Source organism: Sebastes fasciatus, chromosome 17 (assembly GCF_043250625.1).
Source record: "Sebastes fasciatus isolate fSebFas1 chromosome 17, fSebFas1.pri, whole genome shotgun sequence".
NCBI lineage: Eukaryota > Metazoa > Chordata > Actinopteri > Perciformes > Sebastidae > Sebastes > Sebastes fasciatus.
In genome coordinates this window covers 19,378,541-19,396,207 of record NC_133811.1, presented here as the reverse complement: position 1 = coordinate 19,396,207, position 17,667 = coordinate 19,378,541, and the positions used below count along the sequence as shown (strand labels likewise).

At 39.0% G+C, this 17,667-nt stretch overlaps 1 protein-coding gene and 1 non-coding gene across 2 annotated transcripts; both read right to left on the bottom strand.

The window, feature by feature from the left end:
• Window positions 1-348: 348 nt before the first annotated feature.
• On the bottom strand, window positions 349-14,612 carry ptpn2b (protein tyrosine phosphatase non-receptor type 2b). The gene is made up of 10 exons (XM_074614526.1): window positions 14,380-14,612; window positions 13,740-13,830; window positions 13,505-13,605; window positions 10,181-10,279; window positions 8,570-8,707; window positions 7,696-7,905; window positions 6,435-6,596; window positions 5,248-5,462; window positions 5,033-5,128; window positions 349-1,285 (listed from the first exon to the last, which is right to left on the bottom strand). Exons 1-10 carry the CDS (start codon window positions 14,434-14,436, stop codon window positions 1,264-1,266), a joined length of 1,191 nt encoding a protein of 396 aa, XP_074470627.1. The 5' UTR covers window positions 14,437-14,612; the 3' UTR covers window positions 349-1,263.
• A 2,365-nt stretch (window positions 14,613-16,977) lies between these two features.
• Window positions 16,978-17,140, bottom strand: LOC141755074 (U1 spliceosomal RNA). Its single transcript, XR_012590783.1, has one exon. It is a non-coding gene; the product is annotated as a U1 spliceosomal RNA (small nuclear RNA).
• Window positions 17,141-17,667: the final 527 nt, after the last annotated feature.

Genomic DNA, 17,667 nt, shown 5'->3' with positions numbered 1-17,667 from the left:
TATCCATAAAACCCATTTTCATTCACATATCTTGAGGTCAGAGGTCAAGGGATCCCTTTGAAAGGAGTGGAAGAGGTTAAGGAGGATTTTGAGAAATTTTTCTATCCTAAAAGCATTTTTAGAGGAATAGTTTGACATTTTGCAAAATATATTTGTTTTCTGGCGTTTTAGTAAATGAAAAAATGTATACCATTTGCTGACAAAATGCCATTGTCAAATCTTTATTATTTATTCATTGACTTATTGAACTTATTTCAACCTTGCTTTTTGTTATGAATAGAAAAGCAAGGCTTGTTGTTTCCTGTCTAACAGGTTTGTGGTGCAGTAAACAGAAACGAGGAACAACAGTTTGTTATTTAAACTAGATAATACCAGTTTTATTTGTAGATTACACTCTAAGAGAAAGAGAAACTTAAGACAATTTCATTTCAAAAAGGAGAACAAGTCATCAAATCAGGTTTCTACTGTATTCAAATCTGTAACATTGTCGTCCGTCTTTTTGTTTTGGTTTTTTTTACAAGCAAAAATATGTCTTTTTACACACGTTTTTAAAAAGGACACTATGTACATCATGGAAACATTACATGCCACTGAATTTCTCATGTGTGAGGAGGCAGTGCTTTTTCATTTAACCAGCCCCCATCACCCTGGAAAAACTTCAAGTAATCTCTTATAAAAAATAGAACATTTATTTTTGCCTCTGAAAAAAAGGTTTTCTAAAAATACACATATGAACAGCATTACAAATTGGCAATGCATAGTCCCTAGTATCAGTCTGAGTTTCATAAATGCAAAGAAGCATAATAGAATGACAAAGCTGCAAATAATAATATTAAAGCAAAACAAAATTATTTCTGACTCCAGAAGCAGCGCAGGCTGAGGTTGAGGCTGAGGTGTGGCTGGGGGAGAAAGCGCTGGTGTGTTCGCCTTTTCAAATGTGCTGTCTTCAAAGAATGTCGAAGTGTCTGCTGTAAACAGTTTAGAGAGGATGAGGAGAAGCGAGGTGAGGTGAAGGACTGGGGAGTGACATGCTGCGAACGGGAGGAAGAAGAGGGAGATGTGCGGTGGCTGAATAATGTTTCAGGGCTGGGACAACAACAAAAAAGGGTTTAAGAGAGGAGAGCTGGCTGTTGCTGTGGAGGTGAGGAAGAGTGGTTTTGGAGTCATGGAAGAAGGACACAGAGGTTGGGAGAGAGCTGGAGATCCCTGCCGATGTTGGCTTTGCGGCCAGAGCTGTCGGTGCGCAGCCGCAGGAGGAGGTGGTTAGCAGTCACTGGTTTTCGCCCTGTCACAAGACAAAGTATTTAAAGAGGTTGAACTCAAAACACTATTTTTCTAACAGAGTGTCAGTGAAGCTCAAGAGTGATCAAAGGAACTTGTGCCACATAATCAAGTTAGCGTCTTCAGCTTGGTCAAGTTTACAAGTAAGGGATAATGTACAGCGAGCCGGTCATTGTTGTGATATAAAGCCCTTCAGGGCGAATGCCGTAGAACGCCGTGATTGACCAATCAGAATCGAGTATTCAAAGCCATGTAATTAGATAAAACTAAACCACAAAGAGCAGAAAGCAAAAGAAGGTTCGCTCAGCTGCTAGCAGGAGCTGTGGCACGACAGTGTCTTGGATCACTTTGATCATACCAACATTGGATTGAGTCAATGCAGCGAAAGCAGCCATCGTGTTTAATAAGCAACATGTCACACCGTGTTCAGATGTTCTTAGCTGCAACATTTTCAAGACAATTTCACAAAATTTAGTTATTGCAGAGCGTTAGGACACATGATTAGATTTGATTATCTGTGAGCTCATCTCAGTCTGATGTAGAGGGGTTTTGAAGATAAGAGTAGAGCTGAAACAATTAGTCAATTAATCGATTAGTTGATGAACAGAAAATTAATCAGCAACAATTTTGATCACTGATTTATCACTTTTAATTCTATTCAATCATCAAGCAAAAATGCCAAATATGCTTCTTTCTACTGTACTTCCAAGTTCAAATTCAGCCTGTACAAATGTTATGTACTGTAGATGTGTAAATCTACTAAATCCAGGGTAGGGGATGCTGCCCAGATGTTTGGCTTTTGGCTTAACATCAGCATAAATATTACATTTTTAAAGAGAACAGATTTTTTACAGGATGAATGTCTACAGAAGTGAAATGATGAAGTTAATTAACGGAAAATTAGTCTGCAACTGTTTTGATGATTAAATGGTTTTCTTTTTCAAAGCATAAATACCCAACATTCCTAATTTTGCTGTTTTTCTTTGTCTTATGTGATAGTAAACGGATAATGTTTTGGGTTTTGGACAAAACGAAACATTAGAAACCTTTGGCTTTAGGAAATAATAACAGCTATTTATTTATTTATTTATTGAAATTCCACAGACCAAATTGATTAATCAATAATGAAAACAATCATTAGTTGTAGCCCTGAATATATAGTTTGTAAAACTACAGCAAAAGCCAAAAAGTTTTGAGTGTTCAATGGTCCTCCAGCCTATTTAATCAACAAAAGCCCTCCTAAACCTGTCCATAAATCTCCCAATGAATTTCAAACATCCAAACTTCCATTCAAACTTCAACAAGACCAAAAACACAACTGATGCAGTTTAAAACCAGCAAACCAATTAGGAAATCTGCCATGCTAACTCTGAAAGTTAGGAACAGCAGTAAAACCACAGGAACATGCAACGAACGTACAAGCTCGAGCCCCAACACATTTGGTGTGATGGACTGGAGTCTTCAACCAGGACAAGAATTTAACCTTCATTGCTGAAATACTTAAAAGGTGAAAAATGATTCTACATTATCTGATCCAACTTATAAGCCAACAAAATAGCAGCACTTTTAAGTGCAAAACAGTGGTTTAGTGAGGTGAAAACTTCTGTGGTTGTAGATTGTAACAGTGTTTTATGCTGGTGTGCTCAGTAACATTTGACAGGATTGATAAGACGCCACCAGATTTGAATCTATGATGCACAGCATGAATTAACACCCTGCATTATTCCAACTCAACCTGACATTTCAGAGCTTCAACACTTAACCACAAATGTACACGTACACACACACCACACACACACCATGCTAGGGTGCAGCTGAAATTAACTCCAAACCACAGGGGCCAAGCGAATCATGAAAAGAAGAGCAAAACCTCAACAGCAATAAAAACACAGCAGACACCGAGTACACACACACACACACACACACACACACACACACACACACCTCAATGTACAAGAGTGGGCGTTCTTTTTAAAAGCTGTAGGTAAACCTCGTCCTGTAAATGTGCTCTTCGTGGTTGTTGCTGTCACAGAGGGGGGGTAAAGATACACTGCCCCCCACTGGACAGGCCAGCTCTTGTCATGTGCAGCAAATGCAGCCCAAACTGTCCGAGAAGAACCACAACAGCAGAGTAAGACCTCGTCAGAAATGGTGCAGTTTGGGCCGGATTACTGGAAGAACACTGACATGTCACACAACAAAGGAAGGCTTCTGAGAAATGACTTAGTGAGCCATTTTTGGAGGTGCACAGTCATCAGAAATAAGTGCTTCATCAGGGCTAACCGTCTCGCCTTTATGACAACATGAAGGAGATGTCAGTCAGCTACACTGGCGGCTTCATACTAAAGGCCTCGGAATGTCGAGAGAGAAGGAAAGAGAAAATCAGAAAGCCTCAGCTCTGGAGGAAGTCTAACTTTTGCTATTAGGAGTTTGAGTCATGCACTGGGAAAGCCTGCCAGGATTTCCTCTGTGTGGTTACAAGAAGTTAAGCTGAAAACTTTTCTTCTATGGCATCTCTTTTACATCACAAGAGATGTAGAGTAAAAACACTGCCCTTCTTTTCTGCCAAAAGGAAACTAGAAAGAAAACTAAGAAGCATGAAAAATGATGTCACACTACAGATTTTCCACAGCTCCCATTATGGAACATTATACAGGGATTGCACTAGGGCTGGGACGATACACCTTTCTCCCGATTCAATACCATCACGATACTTGGGTGCCGATTCGATACATATTGCGGTTTTTAGGTATTGCGATTCTACAAGTGTTGCGTTTCGATATTACAATTTATTGCGATTTTTGTTAACTCTAGACGATGGGGAAAAAGTTGAATCGTACACTTCTAGGGACTATTACTTTGGAAAATATCTAAATTAATACATTAAAATGTTTGATTTTCAGCATGTATGTAGACAGAGATGTCCTGAGGTCAAATATATCAGTCATTGCCAGCATGTATTACATTTTTTCCAGCAACCCAAAATTCAAAGACTAAAGACATTTCCTTCACAAATTAGTGGTATTTTCTTTTTAATTTATAAGAGACGGGTAATGTTTTCTACTTCTGGTGAATATAATCCAATCAATCTTATTTCCATATATGTATTTTGTATATACAGTTCCCTTTGTTATTACATTATTTTGAAAAACGGACATTATCACACGTGTATACTTCCGCTAACTTTGCCAAGTCCATCGCTAGCTCGCCCGTCAGCTCCGTTCTCTTTATACATCTATGGTCAGCTCCATCGGGGCCGTTTGAATGCATTCAACATAAATGTCCATACCACATTGGATTTAACATGTGAGGGTGCAGGTCGTATCCACGCAGACCGCCCACCGTTTTCTACTTTCTCATCTCGGCCAACTGCGGTTTATTTTGGTTGATGGATACGGAACGGATATGATCTCACATTACTCAGACTAAAACAATAAAGGCGGTAACTTCCTTCTACCTCTGCATAGACTCAAATGAAGCAAATATATCGATTCTGGCATTAAAAAAATATTTGTTATAATCATAAAAAAAAAACGATACATAGGTGAAACGATATTTTTCCCCACCCCTAGTTCTTACAGTCTGTGTTGATTAATACATAAATGTTTGTAAATCAGTATAAATGACAGCGTGTAATGAATACAGAAGTGGCATTGCGATGGTGCTTGACAAATCATCGTGGAAGGCAACAACAACTTGATGCTTTGTGTATGAAAAATAAGAGTTGGTTTCAGCCAAATGATAGAATCACCTTTTTCTCTTCTTCTCTGAGTCGTTCGTCCTGGGCTTGTTTTGGGGTGTCTTGGCTGTGCCTGATTTGGAGATGCTGTCTTCTCTGCGTCGTTTGCTGTGTAAAAAAAAAGGAAAATGGGTAAACAGCTGTCTGTCGAGTAAGAAATCACCAATGACCTTTATTCAGAACATTTATCAACAGATTGTGACCAATAACCAGTGTGGTGTACTGACTGTGTCGTGGTGCTGCCGTCCTGCTCCTGTTCCTTGCAAGGAGACTGTGCTGGTACTTTGCCATCCTGTCTGTAGTCTCCTCCCTCCTCCTGCTGCTGACCTCCCCGTTGGCTGCCGTTGTATCGCTCTGTCGGGCACCTGGCCTGAGGCTGAGTCGAGGGGGGAGACTCCGATGTCTGCTCCTGATCTTCCCTGGACAACTCCCGCCACCGGTTCTACACGGCGAGAAGAACAGTAAACACGGTAGATAGTTTACTTTCAAGTTGTTTTTCTACTGATTCAATAAATACATACAACATATTTTGAGATAGATATAAAAAAATGTGTTGGCAAAGCAGGCCACCTTACCATTTTTGCCACGGATCAAAATAGCCTATACTTGGTTATTTTGTTCTTGTCAAAAATGTCTTGTGCAACAAAAAATGTATCTGCCAACGAGAACTATTAGCCTCATCATGCAAGATCAAGATGGTCCCATACTAAAAACACATACGTACTGTAGCTTGATGCACCCAAATCACTGCTCTGTCAAGCATACAGGACATCGGCTTGAACAAAATACTATAGACCATTTCATTGCTATTCTGTTGGTAGGGTAACAGCTATCGTCTCTCTGATTACATAAAGCCACTTTATCATTAAGATGTGCCTGGAGAGGCCTGGCCAGAGGGGCCTGGTGATACGGTGGGAGATCTACAGCAGCCTTGTTTCATCTGCCTCCTTCCAGTGAATTAATGTAGGTCGTGTCACAATGATTTTCTGATGCAAATCTCAAGCAAATAAGTTCAGTGGAAACTCCACATGATACCATCTTGTAAATAATCCTTTAGACTGGAATATATTTTGAATTTGAAAAATGTTTCACACTGTGGCTCTCTCGCTGGAAAGCGTTTATTCCCTTTAATTGACAGTATGTGAATGTTACGCACGCACAGACTGAATTACTGTGTAGTGTAAAATAAACAATCAATCACCAGACTGACAGTCTGCTGTACTTTTGAGTGTTACAGCCAAATTCCCAACTGAACAGAGGCCTGGAGAAACTCACAAACTCACAGTGCAGTCTGTGTTTGAAACATTTAGATAAAGGGAAATAAGAGCCTCCGGGTTTCCAAGAAAACAAGAGATAAAATGGAGAGGAAAAAGTGTACTGATAGAATTGGTCAGTGTGTGTGAGGTGCAGGTACCTGTACAGTGGAGTCTCCCATGATGTACTTGGATCCTTCGAGGACAGCCATGAAGGAGAAGCGCAGCTGGTCAGGGGTCTGGATCAGGCCCATGCGGTACTTCCTCATGTCCAACAAGATGCTTTTGATGTCCACTGATGAGGGGTCTTTCCTCTTGTCCATCTGGAGAGGACACATTTGTAAATTAGCTCAGCTAACCAGGATATTTGGTGACTAATTTGCTGGTTGTATTTTGAAGGAATATTTAAGCCTGACACACTGTTGCACATCGCCAGTCTGTGACAGTGAGTATAGAGCAACAGTTTTGGGATGAAATGCTGTAATTGACCTTTATTTAGTACACTATTTTTCTCTAATCTGGTTTTATCTACCTCCATATTATCATGTTTTTGTGTGTTTCCCAGCATGCCAAGAGTACAACGTTGCAATAACCGCAATATTGCAATACCGCACTATTGACAAGCCAACCACAGGGGATGGCAAGCAACCGCCACAACTGCTATGTTCACATTTCTTTTTTTTTTTTCATCCAGCACTGTGATGATTCGCTGAGCGTGTATTCTGCAGAGAGCGGTGCATGTTTGGAGTTTTTTCTGGTCGTCGAGAGTTGAAACAACTTTGGGTAAAAAAATACTGCGCTCGTCACTCACTTTTTACGCAGCCGTCCAATCAAATTGGAGGAGGGGACCAGCCGTCACATCCTACATGTAGGCTATAAGTACTGAACAACAACAACAGCCATGGAGGAGAAATTAATACACATACACCGGCAGGTCCGTCCTCTCTCACTACGTGCTTCAGCCTTTCCTTCATCCAGAGCTAGTACTCTAGAATTAGCCAACATTTTTACCTCCACGGATATTCCGTATAATAGCAACCAGACGCAACCAAAGCGCCTCATCGCTGAAAAAAACGCTTTGCCTCTTTGCCCTTCTGTTTTCTGCATTTAACAATAAACAAGTATTTAAGATGTTTAAAAACTGTATCATCTTTGGCATTTAAAAAGCAACAATATACCTAAAAATAGCCTAAAATAAAGCTTATTTATAGCACTAAAATCTGGATTAATTAAGTCATTTGCAAAAACAAAACAAATACCGCTAATACCGCATTTGAGTTATCACCACAGGGAAATTTTCTTCACCAAGGCAGCCCTAGTTGGCTCTAACACACACAAATGTCTAAATGACAAATCAAATCACTGTAGCAAAGAACAAAAAGGCTCCTTAGTCAGAAAATGGAAACACTGATACAAACTTACCAGGACCACACACGTGTCGACTAATGAAAACGTCCCTGAGCGTCCGATTCCAGCACTGCAGTGCACAACCGCCGGCCCGTGATCCACCTCCAACGCTCCCGACTCCCGTACTTTGAAGAGGAAGTTTAGGAAGGATGCCGGGGACTCCGGGACGCCAAAATCAGGCCACGTGGTGTAATGAAAGTGGTAGATCTCTCTTTTCTCCCCTGTCTGTGAGAGCAGGCAAACAGAGGCCTCGTTAGCAGGTACAAACATTTTATTTATTTGCAGCCGGTCGGTGCTGATTTTTATCAGTTCTGTTTGAGGTGACTGTTTGAGAGCTGATCTAAGCTAACATTTCCAACAGTTTCAGTTTCAATCCACCCAAGAAAACAGGTTCTGAAAACTTGCCACAGCAAAAGAGCAAATCAAGACGTGTGTACTTCTTTCTCATGCTTATTTTTCTTGCGATCACCTTGGCAGTTAATATTTGGTTGTTGATATTTTCAATTTTGTATTTAAAAAAAAAAGTGTGTTCTTTCAAAACATTAAAGTTTGGGTGAAAATCTGAATTTTATAATGCAATTTGCAGCAGAAATGCTGTAGTTTAAGCATATGCTGTGTGTTTTACATACTGAAATTGCTCTGCTGCATAATCAGTTTCTCCACACCTACACACAGCAAATCATTTGAATGTGTGGGAACAAAAAACTTCTGTTTAATCTGTCTGTAAAAACAGAAAACTTGGTGATGAAGAAGGATGTTTTAAATTCGCAGAAGCCTCAACACAGGTCCTTGTTATGCGTCTTGGTGTGACACCCTTGAGCCATTTCAGTTCTCCGTTGACACCTTGAACTGGGAATGCCCCTTGTTTTAAGTAAAAACTCTGGCCTACACTGATATTCTGCAGCTGCAACACTCTGGTGGTGTAGTAAGACTTGATGTCTTCTGACAGCAGCGTGACCAAGAAACGTGTGTCTCTGAAGGCCATCTCCCTCTCCTCAGCGGTGGGCCAGTACTGGGCACACTTTTCCTGTCACACAAGGAGAAAGGAGACAAACACGGTAAGAGATACCAAATAAATTAAACATCTGACAAAGAAATACACCTGATGAAAAGCAGATGCTGGCCGAGTGGCCTTGAGGCAAAGCAGATGACGACTAACAGGAGGACATTTTGATCCTCGGCATTGAGACGAAAGCTGAATAATAAATCATATAATGCAGAGGATAAACATCCTCTTTGCCTTCTCTCTCCCCACACATACCTGCAAATGTCACACTCGCTCACACATACATTACATGTTACACTTACATAATAATACACTTTCACACATGCATGTCTGTCTAATTTAGGTCACCTTTTGTGTTATGTCACATTGCACTAATAAAATACCCACAAAATTCTGACAACAGTTAAAACTTGTATTAGTCAAGATTCTATTTTTTTTGCATATATTTAGTTTTTTACAGTTTTTCTCATGTATTACTTTTGGGCATTTTGTGACTACACTCCTTACATCACACTGTACTGTAACTTCACTGCACCACAACGTCAGAAATAAAAAAATTAAAAAATCTACAGGAATGAATTTTGAAAAAAGTAACAGGTTCAACCCAAAAAATATGTATAAATATACCTTTTTTAAATTGTATTATTTTACTTTCCTCCTCTTTTTATAAGTAATTTAACAAGTGTTTTTTTTGCAAAGCACTTTGAGCTGCAAGATTATTATTATTTATATTATTATTATTAAAGCAGTGGTGGAAACAATAAAATCTTGCTCACACAGAGTTAAGATGAGAAGCCTGGCTCAATTTCAAAACAATTCCTGATCTTGTATTGCACTAAATATTGTTCAGATACCAGCAAGTCATCCATCAGTACTGCCGCCAAATACTGTGACAAATTCTTAAGTTAAATCTACAACAAACATCTCATCACATCTCGCCATTTCTTAGTAAACAGAAAATGACCAGACGAAGATAAGTCTATTATGTAACTTCAACCTCTGCAGAATTGGAGAGCTGGCCTACATAAAAAAGATCCCTGTGAGGTTAATAATATCTGTGGACTAGGTACTCTTTATCTTCTATTTCCAAGAAAACAGTCAGTTTTCAGCGAGATCCACTCCAGCTGCTTTACTGAGAAAGAGAGAGAGAGATCACAGCTGCTCCGCTTCGGGGAGAGTGTGTGTGTTTAATCGGCACATCACAGGATCACTGGATTTAAAAACCGTTGAGAGGTTGGGCTGCATCCCAGTTCCTCACATACATCTGTGAACACGCTGTCAAAACACTGAATTCCTGTTATCCTGCTGACAGGAGAGTGAAGCTTCATGGTGGTTCATTTAAGTTAACCTTAACAAAGTATGTGTGTTGCTGTGGATGAAGTAGTCTGTGTATGACTTGTCTGTCTGTGGTCTATCTGTGTGTGGGTGTGTACACACCAGACAAATAACAGATGTATCAGGCAATACGATGCCCTTTTATTATTGTTTACTTACTGAGCCTTTCTCAATGACCCTGTTGAGCATGATGATCGCCTTTGTCTTCTGCTCCCAGATCATGAGCCAAAAGTGGCCACAGGTGTTCCTGAGGGGGCCCTGTGGACGACAAACACACACATTTAAACACACTTTGATCATTTACATGGCAGGAGGAAATGAGTCCAGTGGGACACTGGGAAATCATTTGCAATGGAAATGTGTGTAATCTTTCAAGCACGACCGAACATTGAATACATTAGGCTGATGATTGTCTTTATCAACGTGAAAACTGTGCGACTAACAAGTGTTTATTTAAGAGGTCAAGACTGCTTATGATGTGGTTAACTTGAGAAAACTGCACTCAGTATGTTGCAATAAATTAATAAAATATTTTTTTTAATCAACATTTTGTGACAAATTATTGATTTCTTTAGTAAGTACCCGTGTAATGAGCAGGAAATTGTACAGCTAGCGGGAAATAATTGCGAAAGTCCTGCTCACCCTGTTGGGGTTCATTTCGCAATAATGACCGGCTCGCTGTACATTATCCCTTACATGTCAAATGTCTCTCAAATAATACAGAATAGATAACATACAGAAAGACATGGACAATACTGAGATACTGTCAACAAGTATTTAATTTGCTTGCATTTTTGTCAAGCAAACATTACCTCACATTTTTGGCTTTTTATGCACTTTTTTCTTGTGTTTTTCATTATGCAACAAAAAAAAAAACTGATAAGTAATTCATTTCAGACCATCTCTGATCAATGTTGTGGTACTTTATAATGCCTGAACACACCACAGATGAATGGTACAATCCAGCTTTGACTTGACATTAAAGAACCAATGCACAAGTACTTTGAAAACACTTGCCACCAAACATGCGGTGACACAAATGCCACGCATGTTATTGCAACAAAAGGTTGACATATATTTGCAAGATAACAACAACCAAAAATGTCAAGTAAATGAGTCAAACTTTCTGTGGCTTTAAATTACTGAAGCAGTATATTCAGTGTACGGTGGGCAGTATCATTTGGTGAAGAAGAAACCGTTTTATCAGCCCATCTAAGTTTTCTCTGTGGTCATGCTAGCAAGAAAAAAAACATCACATGAAAAAGTTCAGTGGTTATTTGTCCTTAAGACATGAGAATATTCAAAGCTGTGTGGGATGAAGACGCCCATGTGTTGGGTTTCTGTTTCTGTTCTGTGAACCAACTTTGATCACTTTGGCTTTTCAAATTACTTGACATCAGGCATTAGTCCTCAATAATCACAGTATTTCAAACTTATAAATGTATATCATTACTAGAGGTAATAAGATGGAGAGTTGAGGGAATTTCATACAGCAACACCCATGAAAAACCTTTCATGAATAAAACACCGTCAAGACCAGAATTTCACTGCTTCTTCTAAACTAACATTTAAGCATTATCTTCTCTCTCCATTTACAAAATAAGAAAGACTCGTGGTTGTTCTTTCATTTCAACTGTTTCTTACGTCAGTCACAAGCAAACATTAATACCAAGCAGCTGACTAGGATCAGTCCGCTTTTAAATGACGATGTTGGGCTCAGTGGTCAACTGTTAGCCATCGGCGATGGACGATGGCATCATTCGGTTAATGACATTTGACGTCAAGCTTTATTCTCTGCTATGTATGTTAAAACTCATCTCTACGGCCTGATGAATAAGGCCATTGTTTGTTCTCTTGCGTGCATGGCTATACACTAACAACTTTGTTTGTAGGCAAGTGTGTAGTGAGGACACACGTTGCTTAGTTTTTGTCTGGTCTATTACAGTTTATACAGAAAAGGATATAAAATCAGTCTGTCTGAATTTAGAAATACACCAGGTGATATTTTACAAGTGCATATAAATGAATGTAGTAAATAATTATTAAAAGGAAAAAGCTTAGGAACAAAATACTGTATGGCCTCTAGATAATTATGTCTAGACATAACATGAATTTCAATATTTTCTGTGCTTGTATGTATATAAAAAATAATCAATAATAATTCTTGATAAAATATCATGAAAGATCATTATATACTAAATGGTAAATGGACTTGCATTTATATAGCACTTTTCTAGTCTTCTGACGACTCAAAGCGCTTTACACTACATGTCAGCATTCCCACACATATTCATACACTGATGGCAGAGGCTACCATGCAAGGTGCCAAGCTGCCCATCAGGTTCTGATCTAAATATTCATTCACACCCCAATGGGGCAGCCTTCGGGAGCAATTTGGGGTTAAGTGTCTTGCTCAAGAACACTTCGAACCACCGACCTTCCAATTGGAGGACGATCTGCCCCACAGGGGCGGCTGTGGCTTAGAGGTAGAGCAGCAACTAACTGTTTTGAAATTGAAATAGGCTATTTCTTAAATATTTCAAAGATATAGCATCAGAAAGAGCACACATTCTCCAGATCTACTATACTTTATTTTGTAGCTACATATACACACAATTTGGCTCAAAACCACGCACACTCCTGTAGTTATACTGTGATGCGGAAACTTTACTCATCACTAAATGATTAAGGGAACTTAAAACAAGAACTCATCATTCATCACGCTCATAAGCATTACATAATTCATCATGCAGTCCAGAAAACAAAAACTGGCCTACACAGCCAATCTAGACACTTATTTGCTTTTCTGACTGGTCCGTAAGCCATACGTTTTCTGATAATACTAACTAACTGACTCCTGGGGCGCCCTAGTAGCTCACCTGGTAGAGTGGGCGCCCCGTGTACGAAGGCTAAGTCCTTTCTGCAGTGGTCCAGTACTTTGCTGCATGTCATCCCCTCTCTCTCTCCCCCTTTCACAACAGTCACTGTATCTATCAAATAAAGGCAAAAGCCCCAAAAAAAATCTTTAAAAAAAAACAAAAACTAATTGACTTCAATATGGGGAACTAGTTAATGGCAAGAATTTATTAATTAACGGTGTGCCGTTGATACGTTATATTACAGTACTTAAATTATAAACTTTTTTGTAGTTTTTGTTAAGTTAATTAGTGAACTGTTTCAGAGCCTGAATGATTAATTAATTGATTAGTCTGTTGACTGAAAATCCATCTGCAACTATTTAGATAACTGATTAAAAGTAAATTTATTTTTTTTTAAAGAAAAAATAACATACCCCTTGTTCCCCAATTGTGAGGGTTTTCAGCTCTTCTTTGATTTATGTGATGGTCTATTGAATATCTTTGCAATTTGGACCATTTGTTTGTAACTAAACTAAGCAATTTGAAGATGTCACTTGTGTAATGGTGTAATAATAGACCTGCAGAGCATGACTGTTTTTACTGGAATATAATCCTTGTCACTTACCTGAGTCAGTATGTAACTTCTCTGGGCTTCCTCCATGACTACCAGACTTGCATTGATGTAATCATTTTCTGTGCTCTCCAGCTTCACCCGACTGTGATCAACTGCAGGCAGTGTGAGAGAGAGAGAGAAAAAAAATATTTGGGGATGATCGCATGTAAATTGACAGACATTGTTAAGAGGTTTAGAGAAAACGCCACATTGAAAACAGTTTCCACAAACGTGTGTGTGTACCTACATGGACTGACATCTCTGTATCTGTTTCGGTTGCGATTCTCTGGATACTTTGCCACTTTGTAGGAGCACTCGTGGGACTGATTCCTTATTTCCTGAAGACAATAGAAAGAGTGGTTGGAAGACTAGAAAACAATAAATCACCAGATGCACAAGTCTGACATTCAATTTTATGACAGCAATCCCAAAACTTGAGCATTTTATATGAGCAAGCATGAAAATCTGTTCAATAAACAACGTACAAACAAATTTACTTTCAGCACTGAACATTATACAACTTATATATAAGATCCTACTCGCAGAAGTGGAGTATAGAACACAAACAAGTAGCTCAATAGCTATAATAATGAAGCTAATTATAGTGAGCTTCAACCACATGCAGCAGTTTCTTTTACACTAAGCTTACAGTAACATCATTTTATCATATTAAAGTGTTACAGTGTCTATAGACAAACTGTTAAACAAAGTTAAACACAGACAAAAAAAAAAAAATATGAAGGAAATTTGCTATAAAATGACAGGTTACACATCGTATACTTGATAGGCTAGCCGAGCCGTTAGCATGCTAAGTCAATGCGCCATTGAAGTACTGTCTATGTTAGCTTCATGTTAGCTTCATGTTAGCTTCATGCTAACAGACTTACTAGGTAGAGTTTCTGCCACCGGCCCTCTGAATCTATGTCTTCAAACTCCTGGTCCATGTTCACCGTCTATTGTACTCAAAGTAAGTATAACTAGCTGTTCGACTATCTACTTCATTACTTTATTGAGGCTGTTGAAGCTTTCTGTTTTGGTCAAAGGATTAAACTACTTCCCTACTAGCTCGCGAGCTGTTGCTAAGTGTTCGTCCGTTATCTCTGTGGTGCAGTTGACATCTGACGGGGTGACGTCTGCGCATGCGCCACACAGAGGTCCTCCAGTAGCTGTCAAAAACAAACCCAGCCAAGATATTCAGTGAACACACGAGATGTTAAACACCAAGATCACTCTATCTAAAGCACAACATTAGGAGAATAAATTAATAAAGTTTTAACCTAATCAGTAGATACTTTAGTGGAGGAAAAAAGTTGTAATATTACGAGAATAGAGTCGCAATTTCACAACATTTTTCTCGTAAAATTGCGACTTTATTCTCGTAATATTACAACTTTATTCTCGTAATATTACGACTTTTTCTCGTAAAATTACGACTTTATTCATGTAATATTACGACTTTTCTCTTGTGAAATTACAACTTTATTCTCGTGATATTACAACTTTTTTCTTGTAAAACTACGACTTTTTTCTTGTAAAATTACGACTTTATTCTTGTAATATTACGACTTTTCTCTTTTAAAATTACAACTTTATTCTCGTAATATTACAACTTTTTTCTGGTAAAACTACGACTTTTTTCCGTAATATTATGACTTTATTCTCGTAATATTACGACTTTTCTCTTGTGAAATTACAACTTTATTCTCGTGATATTACAACTTTTTTCTTGTAAAACTACGACTTTTTTCTTGTAAAATTACGACTTTATTCTTGTAATATTACGACTTTTCTCTTTTAAAATTACAACTTTATTCTCATAATATTACAACTTTTTTCTTGTAAAACTACGACTTTTTTCCGTAATATTATGACTTTTTTCCGTAATATTACGACTTTTTTCTCGTAAAATAACGACTTTATTCTCATAATATTACGACTTTTTTCTCGTAAAATTGTGATTTTTTCTCATAATTTTACGACTTTTTTTCTCGTAAAGTTATGACTTTATTCTCGAAATCTCCGATTTTTTTTCCTCAATGTGGCCTTAATACTCCGTCGTAGTTTAGCACCCATTTATAAAGATTTTTTTATTTGGAGAAAGGTCATTTGGCAGTATTTGCTTTGATATTCAGGTTTTATTTTAGAGAAAGGTAACACCCGCACACTACTCCAGGCCACAATATTTTTATTGGCAGCTAGTTAATAAGAAACAGAGATGAGGAAAAAAGCCTCATGAGACTGTCTGCTTGGTTAAATGGTGAACATGTTTGAACATGTCTGAAACATAAAGACACCTGCAGTGATGTGATGATCTCCCACGAGACTGATAATCACCATACAACAACCTCGTAAAAGGACAGGCATTTTTGAAAACCCATCGGACAAGATTTTAAACTGAGTTAAAGCTACAGTGGGTAGAAATGGAGCAAATATGATTAAAAAAGTATTTTTTTATAAAAACTATATCCTGACAGTAATGCATGAGACAGGTAATCTGAAAAAAAGCATGTGCCTCTGGTGCTCCTAATGGCATCTGCAAGATTTCACAGACCGGAGGAAAACAACCAATCAGAGCCAAGCTGGAGCCAGCCATCTCTGAGCAGTTGTCAATCACTTGCAAACTTCGATCAAACAGTCCAACTAGGCAGCGCTGAACAAATATGAATCAATAATCTGTTATTGTAAGGTCTATTTCTCGCCTCAAATGTTTAGTCGAGGAAATACGAAGCACCGCCCACCAGCCTGAGAAAACCTTCTCATTTTACTGCTAAAAAGTACACAATAAGATGTTTCTGAAAACGATAACGTTTCTCGCTACGGAGCCCCGTCACTTCACAAGACATGGGAAACCTCTGTTGGTCTGGAGGAGCTGCAGCATTAATTTCTGCACAAACATCCAATGCACATTTACTAGATATTCTCAGAGCTAAACTAACTCTTCTGCAGTGTGTATTGTGCGCGCATGCACGTGAGAGTGGAGCGAAAGAGCGAGAACGAGCGCGGTGTGTGAGTGAAGGCAGGCAGCTGAGCAGAGGAGCAGAGGAGCAAAGGAGCAGAGGAGCAGAGACTCCAGCCCTGGAGACCAAAGCTACGGTCTCCCCCGCGTCCTCCGACCACAGCCAACACTGTTTCGCAAGACGGGCTTCACTAGATTTTGCAGTTTTGGTGCTTCCGTGTAGTTCGTATTGGAGTCTGAACAGCGTAGCCACACGCGAGCGCGCATGGGAAACCGACCCGGATTGATTTATACATGTAAGAAGTTTCAAAGATACCCTTTAACTCAGTGTACTACAGTGAAAGAATACCCTTGTTGTATTTCTGTAATGTGGCCTGCTTTGTCTTACAGTACTTCTCCCAGGTGGGTTCCTGGTTGAGGATTACAGGGTTTCCCACGATAATCAACAAGGACCTGGATCTGGTCAAGCCACGCTGTAACTCTGCATACTGATGGGTTTATAGATGTTTATTGTCATTATACATGTTATCAGGGGAGAGCGCGGACGCAGTCCCCAAGTACCACAAATTTTGCAGTCGAGATTCCCGCATGTGGGGAATTCGCACGGGTCAGCTCGCCTCAGTGCAATGGCTGAGCCTCACCATGGGTGAACCACCTTCTTGATCATGGAGTCTCCCCTGCCAGGTAAGTATGATTAAGTATGGTTATGGTCAACGAGTGACCCACAGGCATACCATGCTGACTGATGGTGCTGACTGTTAAGCAAATTTACTAAATCATGGGCTATAATGGGACTATAATCTACAGTAATTATACACAGAAGACACAATTTTTAATTGATGTTGAAAAAGGTTTTTTACGTTTAACAAAAAAATAAAACTGACGCATATCCCATCATGCACTGCGGTATGTATCTCTATGGCGACTCTGGGCCGTAATCAGAAGCTACACCGTAAAATCACCAGTTGTATTTATTTGACTCCAAATAAAATTCAAATGAACCGAAAATAAATCATACTAAGTTGTTCGATTCATATTTGAAAATAAAAAAACACATTTGTTTTGTTTTCACATTTTAATTTAACCACTTCCGGTTTCTTAGTAAGCCACTTCCGTTTTCTTAGTATACCACTGTAGGGCAACTGGCCATTTCCTGCTCTACTGCCGCCTACTGGTCTGGAGGTCTGGAGTGTGAACAAGGCTGTTTATTAAATATCTT